General features: G+C 38.1%; 1 protein-coding gene across 4 annotated transcripts in view; it reads right to left on the bottom strand.

Moving 5' to 3' along the window:
* Positions 1 to 18,245, bottom strand: part of Vav3 (vav 3 oncogene) — a 345,230-nt gene that overhangs the window by 30,893 nt on the left and 296,092 nt on the right. For all 4 annotated transcript variants that reach the window (XM_006501820.4, NM_020505.2, NM_001378987.1 and 1 more), the window contains 2 exons: positions 7,065 to 7,130; positions 2,982 to 3,016 (listed from right to left, as the gene is read on the bottom strand). In XM_006501820.4, the coding sequence (XP_006501883.1) occupies positions 2,982 to 3,016; positions 7,065 to 7,130 (101 nt within the window). The remainder of the gene's footprint in view (positions 1 to 2,981; positions 3,017 to 7,064; positions 7,131 to 18,245) is intronic.

Below are 18,245 nucleotides of genomic sequence, written 5' to 3'. Positions count from 1 at the left end.
TTATGAAAGCTCTTCAATTCTCAGATCATTTCTCTTACAAAAGATTTGTTATATACTTCAAAGTTTTCCTCAAGTGTCTGCTTTCCCTTTATTGCTTGTTCATACATAAGGAAGCAGGATTTAGGAATAACGGAGGAGCCTGTGTGTGCAGGTCCAAAAGTACCACTGGGCAGAAGTCTGCAAATTTGGCAAAAATCTGATAATTGGGCTGGGAACCAGCCAAATGTTAGGGGTTTTACTGAGTTCATTCAGGTTGTGTGTGTGTGTGGGGGTGTGTGTGTGTGTGTGTGTGTGCGCGCGTTAAACTAATTTTTGCATTCAAGGAAAGGGTGCACTATGAGAGAAACTACTCCTGTGTCAGATCTAAGCTATATAAAGGCTATAGGGTTTCACACCTTAGATTTAAAGACTTCTTTAGTATGAGTGGTTTTGTTTCCCCATGTTATACACTCAACAACACTGTCTCTTGGCAAAGAGTAAAAAGCCAGGCTATTTGACTACGGGGACAAGGCAACAGGGGCCTTGGCATCTAGCACATTCAGACTTTCAAAGGGCTCCCAGTCCTCAGCCTCAGATCTCATCCCAACATTTCATACATAAAACATAGTTAATTGAAGGCAACCTTGCTGAAGTTCTCTTTTATTTCATGGTCTCTAGAAGTAATAATCACTTGGGGTCAATCTACTTTAAAGATGGGAATAATGAACAAATGAAATAAATGGATGATGTTGAGTCTCATATTCCCAAAATTCAAAGTTTTCATAAGTGGTTGATAATTTTGTTTCCATGTTCAAGGTATTTCACATGAAACTATCTACTTCATTTGAATGAACTGTCTAGAGTACTTAGGAAAGAAATTTAATATAGAATTTGTACACTGTAATGTCTTTGTTAGTTCCTGTATTTAAGGTCTTTCCAGTGTCTTGGCATCTTGATTTGTTTAGTCATTAGGAATAATGTTATTCAAACTGCTTATACTTTCAACAGATTTTTACATCCTTGGAAGAATGACTTATAAAAAGAAGAAGTAAGTACAAATCTGTCTACCCTCTTGTGTCTGGACAGTTCACCAGTACCTTCCCATATTATTTAATAAAAACCATGTGGTTGGGGACATTAGGATTTATCTTATCTCTAACATTATAAACCTTTTAGCTATAAAATTTAGTTGCATGAAAAATAAGCATTCATTTCTGTTATTAATTTGGTTTTAAGTTCCACAGTAACAAAAATTTCAAAATTGTCCTCAGAGATATTAAAATGTAGCAAAGACTCCCAATTTGATCACAGTTTCTTTGGCAGGCTCAGTGTCAAAGCCAGGAGGAGTACAGCAGAGAGTATAGATAATGACAAGGAAGGCAGAAGTGACAGCTGGAAAGCAGCGAGAGGTCTGAGGAGAATTCCCTACACTAGAAAGTAAGCGTCCTGGCCTGATCTTCAAACTGGCCATAGACCAATGTAATGTTTTATATGTGTCACATGTATATAATATATATTTAAGGTATTTAGGTGCTACCTACATTTGCAAACTGAATTAGTCCTATACGCCCTCAAAATACCACATTCATGTACATATTCAAATGATAAATCTGGGAACATAGACAAATATCAGGGAAAAGAGATTCATTCATCTTCAGAGAAGTCAAACACAAATCCTCGGAAACACAGGCGAACAGTACACTGCTGAGGCTTGGTATTTTCAGGGGCAGGGTAGCAATGGAACAAAGACACCACACGGAGACGCAGAGTCTTCAGTCTGCAGCCCACTGGCTACACTGACGTCACTCTTTTCTCTGTACGTAACGACCGTAACATCTTCCACACAGGAGGTTTGGGAAATTTTTGTTACATGTGAAAACACATTTATTCAGGACAAATGGAAATTGGAAATGGTTTACAACCTCACGTTTAATGTGAAATAAAATATGTAAAGTGGTAAGTGCATATAAAATACTCAACATATACTGCTTATTACGATCTGAAGAAATCTTAACCATTCTACTTCTTATGTACAGTTTTAAAGTTGAAAATATAATAATAACAACAACCATCATCACTAAGCACTGCCATCTTTGATTCTCCTGCCTCCTCTACCAGCATCTCTCTGGGAAATGTGCTGTATTTCTCCTTGTTGAAACTTTCCCTTTAGGAAGGAGAGAGAGCCCATGAGGCTCATGACATAAACTAAAGGTCACACTTCTGAGAGAAGAAAACCTTCAAGTATTCTCAAGGGCCCCTTTCCAGCGGTCTAAAACAGAGTAAGCAGCTGCCGGGAGAGGGAGACATAAGAGCTGAACTACAAGGAAGAGATTCTTAGACCATTAAGCTGGGCCCAGCACTGCAAGAGGTAATCTGGGTTGAGGTGGGATTTTCAGTGATATGGTTGCTCTTATGCCATCCCTGATCCTTGTAACCCCTGCTTGAAATGCCAGGAAAAATTCATTCCTTCATTGATGTGGATAGTGGTCAGTCACTACTTTGGCCCGTTATGGCCTCCCTTTCTGTGAGTAGATGTGTGTGTGTGTTCATTTTCCTTGGTAAAATATGTCACACAACAAAATCCAAATCAGAAATGGTTATATCTTATGCCACCACCCTACACTGGATACTACAATTTTGTAACCATCCTTCTGAGTAATTCTTAGTTTTAGATACTATGATTATTTTTTCTTCTCTGCTCCTTGAGGTTTATCTTTCTAAAATGTGAGCTATATCATGATATATCCCATTATTTTCTGTGTCTGTTACAGACATTTATGGTCCAGAGCACTCACATGCATACACCTACAAACACCATTAACCAATCACGATACAGAATGGCTAGCAGTATACAAATTCATTATGGTGTTTTGTTACATGTGAAACCACCTTTAGCCAGGACAAATGGAAATGGAACGTGGTTTACAACCACACATTTAAGGTGTCCTCGAGCTAAGAGTACGGTATTTCACCTTAGCAGCAGAAACATTTTTAATACTTACCAGGGTTGGCAAGAATAATCTACTGGTTTAGGTACCTAGGACATAAAAAGGCAAAAATAGATTAAGTTTACTTAAGGGTAGCTTTTAGAAATCAATCATTAATTCAGTTCAGCTGAGTCAGCCCAATAAAACCCGTAAGTAGCACAGGCCCAGGACTACCCACTGGCAAGTTTACACAGAATGAATCATAGTATATGTCAGATAAGTAGAAAATAATTCATTTTGCTTTATTTCATTCTTCCATGCATTTTTCTACTATACCTTCAAGGGAAGAGATAGCAGAAAAAAATATGAACTAGAAACTTTCAACATTTACTACAAGACAGTCCAATCCAGCCTAGAAAGCTAAAATGAAAATGTTATTAGGGAAAACAAATAGTACTTCCCTTCCCTAAGACAAACAAACAAACAAAGAGATGTGAAATAAACAGTACATGCTGAGGTAGATGCTCTTTTGTAACACAAATTCTAAACTCCAATTTTAAAATCTTCCAACAAGAAAACATTTTATCTGTTAAAAAAATCATGAAAAATATCCACATTATCCATTTTTTTTATAGAGAGACTTGCACAAGTGAAAATATTACATTTTATGTGCAGGTGAAGAAAGCATCTCCTAGCTGATGGCAGAAACTAGAAAATGAATAAAGCGAAGAATGTATAATAGTCATCAAAAAAAAAAAAAAAAGCACAATAAAACATGCACCACAGAAGAGGTGGCCATTTACAAGCTATTGAGGAAAAGGTAGAATATAGATCGTCAGCTTTGAGTTTGAAAAACCTTCATGAATCAGCCAACTTTTGACAGATTCCATGATGTTTCTGGGTCTTTTACATTAGATGAGAGGAGCAAAGAAGGAAGAGAGGAATGGGTAAGAGCGCCTGCATGCTTCACCTGTGGTCTCTCCTTTGTCAGGAAATGGGTGTATATCCAAGAAGTGAGGAGTGACATATAATTTCACAACAGACAAACAATTGAGGCCATTCCATCCCAAAATTCCCCAGAGGAGCCTTTGCTTCCTCAGTGGGCACGTTCTGTATGTAAGCTCCTTGACTACTGTTCCATTTCACTTTCTGTTGCTGTAATAAAGCACTGACAAGCAAACAAAAAACTAAGGGGAGCAAGGCATAATTATCTTGTACTTCCAGATCATAATCCATTATTTAGGAAAGTCAAGGCGGGAAGCTCAAGGTAGAAGCTTGAGGCACAGAGCAAAGAGTAATGCTGTTTGCTGGCTTGCTCTCTAGCCCAGGCTTAGCTAGCTCTTTTATATAGCCCTGACGCATCTTCTAAGGGGTGGTGCTGCCCACAGCAAATAATACAACCACTCTCTCATCTCAGATCCCTATAAACCCAGGGGTCTCATCATTCAAACTGGACTTGTGGATTCTTATATTCCCACAAAGCATGTGTCTTGTCTCAAAGTAGGAAGTTTAACTGGTTAAATTCTAACTTTAGATTGTTTTCTGTAATAAGCAGTTGATGGTTTCTCAGTTAATTCCTTTTAGTCCAAGCTGAGGGGATTTCTGGCTTCACTACTCAATCGGCGCTTTCATGTCAATTAATACACAGAACTTGAGGTTTCACCCTTCTAGGACTCCATCTTTTCTAACGTTTTCTCTCATGACTATGATGGTGCTTCAAACTTAATACTCTGGTTCTTCAATGCAGAGAAGGGTATGTTTCTAGCTTAAGTTTAGCCATGGTGAATGCCTGTATTCCAACCTGAGTTGTAGGCAACTCAAAAGCACTCCCAGTTTCATGAGTCAACATTTTTGCTAGCTAGGAGCCTCAGACAACTTTTCATTACTGTTTAGTATTTATTGGTTACCTGTAGCTAGTCCTAGACTATCAGCAGTAGAAGTTAGTTACTTCCAATTACTGCTGGTTTTAGTATTGAATCCAATTATCAATGCTTTTTACAGGCATTTGTCTTTTCTCTCAAGTTGGAATTCATGTCATCTTTAATATCCCAAGGTTTCATTGAAGTAGGTCTAGTTGTTAATTAATTTTAAATTACTCATCTTGATTTTTAAAATTAGTCGTATTGTAAAATCTGGAAAGTTCTTGTCTATGATTTATTTGAACATTGCTTTTCTACAATTATCTTTCACCTCTTCAGTTTGCTACATCTGAATCTCAGCATTTCATTCTCTGTTACAGTTTTGTACTGCCTCATCTCTCTGGACTCATTTTAGAAACCTCTTCAGATTTCTCTTCCAATTTTCTACTCAACCATGTTGGATAGGGCATCTAATATACCCATTAAGATCTTTGCTTCAATTACTACATTTGAGTCTTTTATAGACAAGCCCAGATAATCATATAGTGTGATAATCTCCTATCCATATTAGGTTTTAGTTATATTAAATATAGAATTTGATTTAGATATCCTGTCCTGTATCTGCTACATGAATATGATTCTGTATTTTGTTTCTGCTATCCTTAGCCTAAGGAGGTCCATTTCCTCATCAGTTGGATGATTCCAAAATGTGGATTTATATCCCCTGGAGATTTATGTACAATTCTTTAGTATCTTAAAATATCTGCCTATGATTTTCCTTTGTATCTGGTAGGGTTTATGGTAGGATTCTATAAGCTGACTTCATTTGCTAATTACCTGCATACATCAAGGGACCCACGTTTGCTTTTTTATCCTTTTGTTCATCCATTCAACAAATTTACATATATTTTATGCCAGGCTATTTTAAAACAAAACTTCTAAAACCCATGCCAGATGTTGTAAACAGAAAATAGGGCTTGGTATATTAAATGCTTATTAGGGTTCCCAAATGTCTGAATGTTAAAATCTCTTGCCACTTGCTGTTATGTAAACATTGCTACTTATATTTGTACCTGTGAGATTCAACCAATCTATCTGTAGCAAATAGAACAGCAAATCTCTTTTTTTTTTAAGAAAAAAAAAACTCTCTTTGCTTTTCAAAATAATTAAGCTTGGATAAATGGTGTAAGATTACATTCCCAAATTAAAGGTGACAGATATTACACTTGTAATATCAAAAAGAATGTGCAGTTGAGAAATATAGGAGCCATGGGAATGTAACAAGAATGATTATTTAAGAATGTTGAGGGCATTACCCATCACAATCTTATTAGTAAAGAAATTCCATCACATTGTATTCATTAACTTTAAAATTGTGAGAAAAATTATGATGTTAGCATAATGCCACCCCACATAGAAATGAATCAACACCACAAAGCATCGTTTTCTGTGATATACACCCATATTATTTAAGTAATAGTCATTGTGGTAATTTGAATAAAAATGGTCCCCATAGGCCCATAGGGAGTGGCATGAGGAGGTGTGGCCTTGTTGGAGGAAGTGTGTCTTAGTCTGTTCCTGCTGCCTGCAGATACAGATAATAGAACTCTCAGCTCCTTCTCCACCACCAAGTCTGACTGCATGACACCATGCTTCCTGCCATGATGATAATGAATAAAACCTCTGGAACTATAAGCCAGCTCCAATTAAATGTTTTTTCCTTTTGTAAGAGTTGCCATGGTCATGGTGTCTTCACAGCATTAAAACTCGAAGACAGTCATTCATTCCCTTTTTATCCATTTTCAGAAATTTTCATGATGATATTAAATAAACAGGAAAGATATTCTAAAGCATGGAAAATGTATTCAGAGACCTGGCTGAAGAATTTGTGAGCTTTTTGTTCTCTACTATGCTTTCAAAGACCCCAGTTGAAGTGTAATGACTTCCTGTAACCTGAGTGACCAGGAGCAGGTTAGACCATTTACCCTCAATGAGGAAAGTAAAGCTTGCTCAGTACATCTACTCTGTGGTCACTTTTCCTGAAGACTTTTAAACAATTGTGCAAATTCTAAGTTAGATTTCCATCTTGCATCCTGATTTCTTGACATTTGAAGTGTGTTCAGCACAAATTAAAATAAATCCTGTGAGATTATACCCATATAAGTCCTTCCCCTCTATGAAAATATTAATGAAACCAATGAGCATCTAGGCAGTCAATATCCTGTGCACCCTCTTGCACAATTGATCATAGTGACAAAGGTGAAATAAAATGAGACAGAAGTGAAATATGAGAACTTACACATGGAGAGGGTTTGACAGCATCACTTGGGAAAAATCCAACCTCTCCTGAAGCTAAGTTTCGTCCCTACGTAAGAAAAAGAAAAACACTGTTGAGAACAAAATAATAAAGCCATGCAGATCTTTATGCCATGTTGTTCATCTTGGGATCCTCGTGCTGTTATTTATACCATGTTGTTCAACGCAGTATCCTCAGGGTTGCTTGCCTATTGCATTCAGTCCTCAGTATTAATTCACAGGCCCAGAACAAGTAAAGGCAGAGACATTCCTTCTTAACTGTTGAACTTTCCATGTGGTTTCAAGTTACGGTTATAAAATAACATATCTACTTGTCAACATACCATTTGATTATATCGCTCAATCCTGTGTGTCTAATAAAGTTTGATGCTTACAAAGTTCTTACTGCACTTTACATAACATTCTGAGTTTTCACTAATTATTGCATTGATCTTTTAGGATAGAATATATATTGATATTGCAGGTGAAAGAACAAGCTTTACAATGATTTTTCCAAGTCATATTATAAGAGAAAATTATGGAATTGTGGTTCTTTTAAGTGTAGTGACATTTCAACTCCCCTTCTTTACTAAATCAATAATAGGTCTCAGTCTATTGAATTATAGAATACAATAATTATAGAATATATAGGAGAAGCAGTAATGGTTTTCTAAGAGTGAATGATGGCCAGTATAATACCATACACTTCATTAGCACAAAATTGACCCAGGGCTTCTTCATCTTTCCAGTCTGTTCCTCTTCCAAAGCTTAGATGATCCATCCACTCTCATCTTCTATATAAAGCATTCCTCATGCTGCGGATCCTCACTGGATTGCCAACCAGTTCACTCATCGCCCCTTCGCATACCCTTAGCAGCATACAGAGTAGTAGCACAAACTTATCAGAATGGGCAACTATTATTCTACATGGTTATCTCCATGACTAGTCCATAAGTTCTTTGAAGTTGTCCACAAGGTCTTGCTCATTTTGTATAATCTAATGTTGGGTGCATAATGGATATTCAATAAATATTTCCTAATTAAAGTAACTTTCTCTCAATCTGATAGTCCCATGGCAATCACTGCTATGAGCTCAAATTATGTCACAGACAGTAAAATATACCATACATAATTTTTATATCTAGCTGTTAAAAAGGCATCAAGCTGTTTCTATACTAAGGTATTTCTTCAGTGAAATTCTCTGACTTCTCCATGAAATTTTATGAAATGAGTGTGTGTTATATAATATGTGTATATTTGCAATGTGTTATGTCAGAAAACAGAAATGGTGGAAGTGAGTCCATTGAACTGGATAGCTTGTGAGCATGCATTGACAGATACACTTAAGGTTTTTCCATTTTAGTACCAAGTAGACTACAGGAAATTGATGAATGGAAACAAGTCATCCTGATGTTTGAGGAAGAGACTATAGCTGCACAAGAAACATTCTCCACACAAAACAAGGACCACTTTAAGGTAAATAGTAGCAGCCAACAATCAGGCCAGGATAAAAGATTGTGCTTACTCTGCATCTCAGTGATGGCAGGCACATGTAGAGAGATCATCATGAGCCATATATATTCCAATCCCTTGCCTAACACCTTTGCCTTCTAATGTGCCAGAACCAAAAAGAAGTCTGCAGTCCAACTCTCTTCCTGATAAGATGTCTCTTAGGTGTGCTGATTAAAGTCTTGCATACTTTCATTCCAAGGCTATGGAAGCATAGGACAACATGAACTGCTAGAAGTTCACCATCACAGTCATGAACAGAGGTGGATAAGTAGCAGAGCTGAAGGACTTGTACATACATGGTAACAAGATTCCATTTCTGAGTTTTCACTGACATGGTGAAAAAATGCACCCATATTGAAGAATATGAAAAATGAGAAGCAAGGCTGAGAAGCTGGCAAAGAAAGAGGATGGATAATGGGCTGTGAAAAAAAAAATCTTCTAGATGCGAAGATAATTGTCTCTGTTGAAGAAAACTTTGTCTTTCTAAATATTAGCTTATGTATTAGTTGGGTTTTCTTTTCAGGTAGCAGGGTGAGGGTTACAGGTACATATGTCCTAGGTTTTCTCTTGATCAGAGAACCTGTTAAGCTAAATAAATTCTAGGTCTTTTGTTAGGAAGGAAGGAGGGAAGGGAGGGAGGGAGGGAGGGAGGGAGGGAGGGAGGGAGGGAGGGAGGGAGGGAGGGAGGGAGGGAGAGAGGAAGGACCATTTTTTTTATTCTTTCTTATATCACCTCAAAGACAAGCAGTACAGCAGATTTCACTGAAGAGATTACAAATGGTCATGTCAGCTATGTTTTAACTCCTTGGCATATACCCAAAGGATGTTCCATCATTCCACAGGGATCCATGCTCCACTCTGTTCATAGCAGCCTTATTTGTGTTACCAGAAGCTGGAAACAACCCAGATATCCCACAACAGAAGAATGGATACAGTAAATGTGGTTCATTTCCACAATGGAATACTATTCAGCTATTAAGAATGAGGACATCATGAGTTTTGCAGGCAAGTGGATGGAACTAGAAAATAATCATCCTAAGTGAGATATCTCAGACCCAAAAGGGCATTCATGGTATATACTCACTAATAAGTAGATATTAGCCAAAAAAAAGTACAGAACACCCAAGGACACAATCTACAGAATTCAAGAAGGTTAACAAGCCAAAGGGCTCAAGTGAGGATGTTTCAATCCCACTTGGAAGAAGAAAACAGAGGGCAGAGGGAGGGAGGCACCTGGGTGGGAGAGGGGAGGGGAGGGTGCATAGAGCAAAGGGATCAGGTATGGTGGGAGGAAGACCAGAAGTGAAGCCCTGAGGGCCAGCAGAATGAATGGAACTATACAACCTCCAGAGATGGAAAGTGAGGGGACCTTCTAGAATGTACCAGAGACCTGGGAGGTGAGAGAATCTTAAGACTCAAAGGGAGGGACCTTAGATGAAATGCCCCACAGTGGGGAGAGGGAACTGGTAGATTCCATCTCCACTAGAAAGACAAGGCATCAGGTAGAAGGATGGGGTTGCTATCCCGTAGTCAAAAACTCTGACCCAGAATTGCTCCCCTCTAAAAGAACTGCAGGGACAAAAATGGAGTAGAGATTGGGAAAAATGAGGTCCAGTGACCTGTCCAAATTGGGACTGATCTCAAGGGGAGGCTCACAGCCAGGAGCCTAGCTAGCATGGTTGCCCTCCGAGAGGCCTAACAAGAAGTTGACTGAGACAGAATCAGATATTTATACCCAACCAATGGTTTGAAGTTGGGGACCCCTGGAGTTGAGTTAGGGAAAGGCTGAGAGAAGACTGACCATCAGTCTCAACAAATCTAGACCCCCAAGATCTCTCAGACACTGAGCCACCAACCAGGCAGCATACACTAGCTGGTCTGAGGTCCCTGAAACATATACAGCAGAGGACTGCCTGATCTGGCCTCAGTGAGAGAAGATATACCTAACTCTTAAAGATACTTGAGGCCCCAGGGAATGGGGAGGTCTGGCAGTATGTGGGGAGGTGTATGTGAGGGTATGGGACATCCTTTTGGAGATGGTGGAGAAGGGATGGGACAAGGAACTGTCAGAGGGTAGAATAGGAGGGGGATAATGACTGGCCTGTAAAAAAAAAGATTAAATATAATAATAAAAACAGAATTTCTCTTAATTAAATGCCATAGCAGTATTGTTATATTTGTCTAAGGATCACACATGTTCCTTAAGGCAGAGAAGTGAGAGCTACTGTGACCTATCTTAACAGATGAATGAGGTTAGAGTTCCTTTCTACTCCTATAAGACATTAGTCTTCGTTCTGGGAGCTAATGTATGCTATATTCAACAATTTCTATTTGAAATAGCCACCCTGCAACATGTGGAGGATTCAAAAGAAAGCAGAGTGTAGGCGGGATGTCTTTGGCTCCTTGGTAGATGTGTGTGGGATGCACATTGGTAATTCATTAATACTAATGGGTGGAGCACCTGTCAATCCCCTACACACGGATGCTACTGCAGGCTGTAACTAAAAAATAAACCACCCTCCACGGCAATGATTCAGTGCACTTAACGTGATGAACTAGCTAGGAGGATTTTACTAACCTTGAGGAAAGACATACATCTGAATTTTGTTCTTTTATTCTTACATGAGAATTTTATTCTGGGTCAAATTATCAGCTTGGCATCTTTTTCATGTCTATTACAAATGCCAGACATAAGAATAATCTTGTACTTATGTTCCTGTCTGATATTTGTTCTGTGAGTCCTTTCACATGTTCAAGGTCAACTTGAAAACATCGCTGCTTTGCACTGTGCGTCACCTGATATATAGTACGCTATCTTTGTATGCATCTATTCTGTAGGGAATCTTGCATCGTGTGATGGGACGTTTGTAAAGTTAACATTACGGGCTGAGTCTTTTTATGAAATACTTTCTTTGGAAAGGAAAGGACCTGAGAAAATAGGTCAAGAATTGCATATGCTGAGAATAGAGGCACCTTTAAGACTCATTAAATAAATTGAAGCAGACACAAAGAAAATATTAAATTATAATTTATACAATAACAATTCTCTCTTTTCTGAAAAGCAGGTTGCTTCTGTGGAAAACATATTAAATTAAAATTATTGACAACTTTCTCTGATATTCCTGAATATCACAAATACAAATGCATAGTCAGGTCCTTATTTATTCCTAACTGACCTTAGGTTTTAAATATTCCTCATTTTTCTTTGAAAGAGTGTACAGTGGATCATAACGAATTTAAGCTATTTTAGATTTGCCAGTAGAAATAAACCTACCTGTAGAGAGAAAAACGTTAATGCTTGCCAGGATGCCATAGCTAAAACTTCATTTTTAAACCCACAGACAAGAAAGGTTTAACATGAAGGAAGATGTCCTCCAAAAATCTTAATCGTAAATTGCTTGGCTTCTAACTTTGTGGGGAAAAAAGGGGAACAAATTGCTTGAAGAAAAATACCACATCTCTTTCCTGTGGCTCATTTATCCTCCTAATACTATCTAGACTGGAGCTTTAATGCACTCCTGGAAGCGTTCGAAATGATTTGAAACAGATTTGGAAAGCCCAATGTAAAAAGGCTAGATTAATGGTTATTCATGAACGGTGGGAAATTCTCCCCCATTACAGTGCCCCAAACACTCAGAACATATGGATGTCAGTGCTGTGAGGTTACTGAGCAGTTTATTTCACATGGCTAGTAACCAGAACAGCTACCCTGCCCAATCATGTCTCTACTATCAGAAATAAACTGCTTGAGCTCTGGAAGGGGAGAACATACAGAAAGACCATGAATTATTGGAGTATAACTAAAGAAACGGATTAGTTTATTGAATGGACAGGTAGGTAGAAATTAGATAGTAAGTAGATTAGGTAGTTAAATCAAATAATTGTGAGCACTATTTTTTATAATCATTGTGGTGAGCTTCATAAAGACAAATAATGAAACAAGTGCCCAAATAATGAGAGGGGAAGTGAGCAGGAGAGACCAGTCAGAAACTGGCATCTACTAACAGGTGATCTGTGGTTTTAGCTATGGCCATATTGTAACTGCCACATTCTGTGTGACATATGTCTGAGCTAGTTCTTAAAATACATAGAAAGGTAGTGTCACATGAAGGGTCACCAAAATAGCTTGCTTTGTTTCCTAGTCTACTATAAAAAGCTGCACAGATATAGACAAGTCACAGTGGTAAGCAATAATGACAAGATTTCCCATAAGTACCTCATCAGGGTATTTCAAAGATTGAAGAATTAATATGTATGGAAGCCATTTGAAGATGCTATGTAGTCATTTTCTCTTTTATCTAAAATATTGTTTTCAATTACTCTCAAATTATTCTTTTAGATTTTCACTTTAATAAAACAGAAATGCCTAAATTGATGTATAACCCCATTATCCCACTGGTATCCAGGCAAATATACTAATTCACAAATAGCATGGACTTTCATTATCATGTTCATTCTAATGGCCAGCCTATGTTCTGGAGAGGTCTGTGCTGTACACAGCAGTTTTATTGTAAGCAAACATATTCTTTCATCAGTCACTGCCTCCTCAACAGCTATTTTCCTGCCAATGCACACTGGCAGGAGTCAGACACTGTTGTGCAGAGTAAGTACCTACTGACCACTGCGAAGACCCCCAAAGTCTGCATGTACACACACAAAAGAACACAAAAGCTGCCCATGTTGGCTAGTGTATGAATTTCTTAAAGCTCCTAAAATGAAATAAAGACTTGAAATTCCTATTCCTGATGTTGGTCACTTCTACATAAGGAACAATTTTAACTTAGAGTTCTGTCAAACTTCATCCTTGGGCGCCATCTTTGAAATCATGCTTACTTTCAATTGGTATAGGTTGGTTATTAGATCCAGTCATCAAAATATATGGCAAAGAACACAATTATAGCTGATAGTTTTTCTAATGTATACAAAAGTGTTTGTTTTTACTCCATCTATGGAATTTTGGCTAATGAGAGTGAAAAAAAAAAAACAGTTAAAATCAAAAGTTGTAAAATGTACACTGAGAAAAGGAAAAAAAAAAACTACTATAAAACCAGAAGCTGCATTGCTATACTTCTTAGATGGGAGAGGAGTGTAATGGTGATATATTCCCCCTGCTATATTTGGGAAATGTCTACAGAGAGGTCTCTGTATTTCTCCAACAAGAAAAGGAGCTCCCGGCAGGTTATTTGTATCTTGAGGTGTTCCTTCCAACTCTTACTGGGTAATATGTACATGATGCAATCCTGACTCATATTCTCCCGACAGTGTTATTTTTTTTCTGGCAAAATAAACATTAAGTTTCTTTGATGGAAGAAAATTAGTCAGCAAAGTAAATCCAAATAGAACAACCAAAACTCAAGTAGTTGCTCAGTCCGAATCTGCAAAGAAGAGCAGGATTTGGCCACATTTTGGAAAGCCCCCTACTTGGAGAGAAGCGATACCAGCTCCAAGTTCATCGAGGCTCAACAAAGCCCCAAAGAAATTTGTCATTTCTTTTGTTCTTTCTAAGAGTGGCCAACAAGAACCTTGGTTTTTCTAATCAGAAGCAAGCACAATGGAGATGCTCTTAAGTCCTGGTTTTCTGTGTTCAATGTTCATGCAACGTTGGACACTTTTAAAGGAATTATTTTCTCCTGAGAGCAGAATTAGTGCTGTGATGAAAAGGTTGATCTTTCAGTGTTTGCACTGCATTGTGCTGGGCAGGTGAGGGATATAAATAAATAGGTGTGGCCACTGTTCAAGTATCACTTGATAATGCCACCTTATCAACAAATGTCTTTTCCACTTTTAATATATTTTCACAGAATTCTATGGGCTTTCAGACCACAACAAACTTATAGAGTAATAATTGGTTGTGATCAGGGCATTTGGAACCTGGTTGTCTGTTCCTGGCCTTCTGATTTTAAATAAGTCACTCAGTTTTTTTCTCAGTTTTAATATCTTCCTCCAAGAAGCAAGAGAATTGACCAAAGGATTCCCAGGGTTTACAGTACTAGGTACCTCTCACAAGTTCTACAGTTTCCCAGTTAGTTATTGTTGCACCCACAGTGTTTGGATCCAAAACTTGTTGACAAATCATATTAGGGATCAGTAATTTAATCTGATAGCATTTATGGACAGAAGATAAGAACTTCCTCCCTTACTTTCATGTTGACTAATTATGAAATAAGTATTTACTGAAGGGCGTGGGACTGGCTTGCTGGGAAATAGATATGATCACCACTTCTTTAGGTATTTGAATCATAAATAACTAAAATTCAGTATATTACAAATTCATAAATCATTTGGTCCAACGTCTGAAGAGGATGTACACGTTCCGTCAATGGCCATGCCAGAGGCAATTCCAGACTAACAGCACATTGAATGTACTTTTTGATTGACATTGTCTTTCAGTAATTGTGCCAGAATATAGCTTACATGGCAGTAACATAACAGAAGAAAAGGACAACAGAATTTCTACTTAGGTGGAGGTAGCCTCCTCAAAGTACAGGATAACCAATGCTTTGTCCTACACACAATCCAGTAATGCAAGTAGAAATGCAAGTAAGAAAACTGACCAAGAGTGTCCATCTCCAGAGTTAACAATTAGGACCTCACCCACTGTGTCAGGAGCTCTGCCAACTCCCACAATACAGTCTGTACACTTGGAAACACTCCCACAAACCCTGTTTATGATCTATTCAATCAAAGCCAGTTGGCAATTACCCAGGGAAAGTGTTTCTTACAAGCCTTTACTAATGTCTATTATCTTCTGTAATCATCTCTCCAGGGTCTTCCTTGCTCCATTACCGTCATATGCTGCCTACTTCTCCTTTCCTGTAATTAGGGATCATGGTGCTCTCAGGGTCAAAATACTCGATATTTTGAGGCAAATACCTGTCAAAATAAAGGTCTGGTGATTATAGAATATACAGACCAACTAAGAATAGCTTTGCATCCACACACTCACAAGTTCAATTTTGCCTTGATGGCCTCTCCTCATTCTAGACAAGGGCTGGGAGACAGTGCAGAAGCACAGTTAAACTGGGGGACTTAACACAGGTTCCCACACTCAGCAGGGTGCTGCGTGATCAGACCTGAGTCTCTCAGGTTTCATGAAGAAATGTCTTCATGGCAGGAATCTAACTTGGGAAAAATACCTGTCAGTGCCCGAATAGGCTGAGATGCTGACTCTAGTTTATAACATCAAAGAAATGAGTTGGCTTTACTTTGAATTTAGGAATCTGTTTTCTTAACAGCAAGAATCTGGTAATGTTTATAAACAATTCTTTAATGTTATATTCGCCTCTGACGAGGACACAGATGGACTTGAATTTTAGATCAAGAGAGGAAACAGTTTTAGAAGATGTTTTTAGAGCTAATATTCTTGTATGTTCTAGAACTCTTAGGGAAGTGTGGTCTTAATCCTTTGCAGTAACTTCCAGAGTTGCATGGAGGAAGGTTCATCTCCTCCATTCTCCCTGGAGCTACCTCATCCCTCTTGATCAAAGACTGTGGTAAGTTCTCTTTAAGCCAAGTTTCTGTAAATTGTTGACAATGTCGCTCTTGAGTTTCGAGCCCTGAGACATTCTAGGCCTTCCTCATGCAAACCAGCTCTGTGTTAAGGGCTCCTGGTCTCTACCCACAGTGTACTTCAATCTGCTATTTCCTACAGAATTTATTATTTTCACCTTTCTGCATTATCATGAGGGAAAAGGTAAAAGTAATTTTAGGAATCAAGTGTAGGTATGTGGAGGGCAAAAACACCTCCAAACGTCAAATTGTCAGTGCAATTCCTTATGCAAATTGAACAAGATGAATATGAAATTTAGATTAAAAAATGAAAATTCCAGATAATTATTTTTCTACTTCTGGAAAATGAAGTACATTCTTCGAAAGTGTTAATCATTACACAGACACACAATTTTTCTCCTTTTCAATTTCTTTTCATGTTTGCTTCCTATGAACCTCTTAAAACCCCCATGAGTCACTGAAAAGTTAATATTCCCATTTCATAGATGAGGATTGTAAGAGTATTCTCTCACAAGATGAATCTTTTAGTGATCTTTCAAATGGCATAAAGTATAACTCGGAGGTAATGATGCCTTTGAAAATGTATGAGACAAATGCTGGATAGAGCATCTCTGAATAGTTATTTATTCTGGACACGTTTTCTGAACCCTGGAAACAGATAAAAACAATTCTTCTCATCTATCAGGGGTGCTCTAGAATGGCCAATCAGGAAGCAGTGTGGTAGCTGTGTGTTTTGAAAACTATTTTTAAATAAGAAAGACACTGGAGATAATGCCCCAGTATAGGACTCTTGGATGATAAAGATGGTTTTATCTAAGAAAATGGGATAGGCTGAAGATGATGGCAGGGGTGGGGGCTAAAATATCTAGACTGGAGGTTTGAGAAAGCATGTATCACATGAAGAAAATTTTCTCAGGCAATTCTCTTTTTATTTTTTTATTTTCTTAGCTTAATAGGAGGAAAACACATGTTTGGCCAATCCTGCATGGCCAGTTCACAACTCCTTAATTCTAGGCTCACTGCTACTGGCATCATGTGAAATGAATGTTCCATTTGACTTGGGACTCCTGAACCACAGAAGATTTTTGTTTGGTTGTTTATTCTCTCTGTCTCTGTCTCTGTCTCTGTCTCTGTCTCTCTCTCTCTCTCTCTCTCTCTCTCTCTCTGTGTGTGTGTGTGTGTGTGTGTGTGTGTGTAATCTCCCACTGAGGCACGCTGCAAATAAAAAAAGTAAAACATAAAACCAACAAAAAACTTTTCTCAGGAACATACATCAACCAATGGCTTTTACCTCTCAATTTTCTACCAAAATAACTGCCCCTCCCCAATTCATTTTCCTAGGTGTTAGAAATCTAAAGTGAATTTCTGAAAAAGGAAGATGATAGGATTGCCAAGTGTGCCTAACACACAACCTTGAGACTGAAAGAACAGAAGAGACCTTGATTTTAATTTGACAACTGGCATCTGATTTAAAAAAGGAGACAATAAGCTTGAAAACAATAGCAACAACAAAACCCACAACTCTCAATGTGACTGTGACTAATTAGAACTTGTGTAAAAACACTTTTTTACTCCTTAAAATAAGGACCCCTTAGTTGCAGGGTTTACAGCTGTGAAGTATCACGACTATTTTCTATGTTATTTAATTTTCATCGTGGATAAAAATACATATTTTTGGCACTGATTGCAATTTTGTACTTATAATTGCCTTTTGGTTCCAATTATCTCACAAAATTCCCCCAGTGGCACATTTGGGTATTCATAAATGACAATAGAGCAAATAAAACCCCATGATTTAGGACAGAGGATCCTCCTTGTTCAAGGGCTTTTAGTCTAAGAAGAAAACACACGGGGAGTGCTCTATTGTAGAAGAAATCAGAGATGGTACACTTGCTTGTCTCCTCTCTTTCTCCTCCCTCCCTGGCCTCTCTTCCCCTCTTCCTCATCACTACCTCGCTCCTCCCCTCCCTCCAGCTTCCTCTGCTTTCTGATTAGTAAAATCCATAGAGTTTCTGGGAAAACATCTCTCAGATGAAAAAGCCACTCCACTATGAATGAGTCTCTGTCTTTACATATCTTATTACTTAAAAGCAACAGGTTGTCCCCAGTCAGATGGTGTGAACAGAAATGTTCTTGCATGTTGTTAGTCAGCAGCCAGGCCTCA

This window comes from Mus musculus, chromosome 3 (assembly GCF_000001635.26).
Source record: "Mus musculus strain C57BL/6J chromosome 3, GRCm38.p6 C57BL/6J".
In the NCBI taxonomy this organism is placed as follows: domain Eukaryota; kingdom Metazoa; phylum Chordata; class Mammalia; order Rodentia; family Muridae; genus Mus; species Mus musculus.
This window is presented reverse-complemented; position numbering and strand designations above follow the sequence as displayed.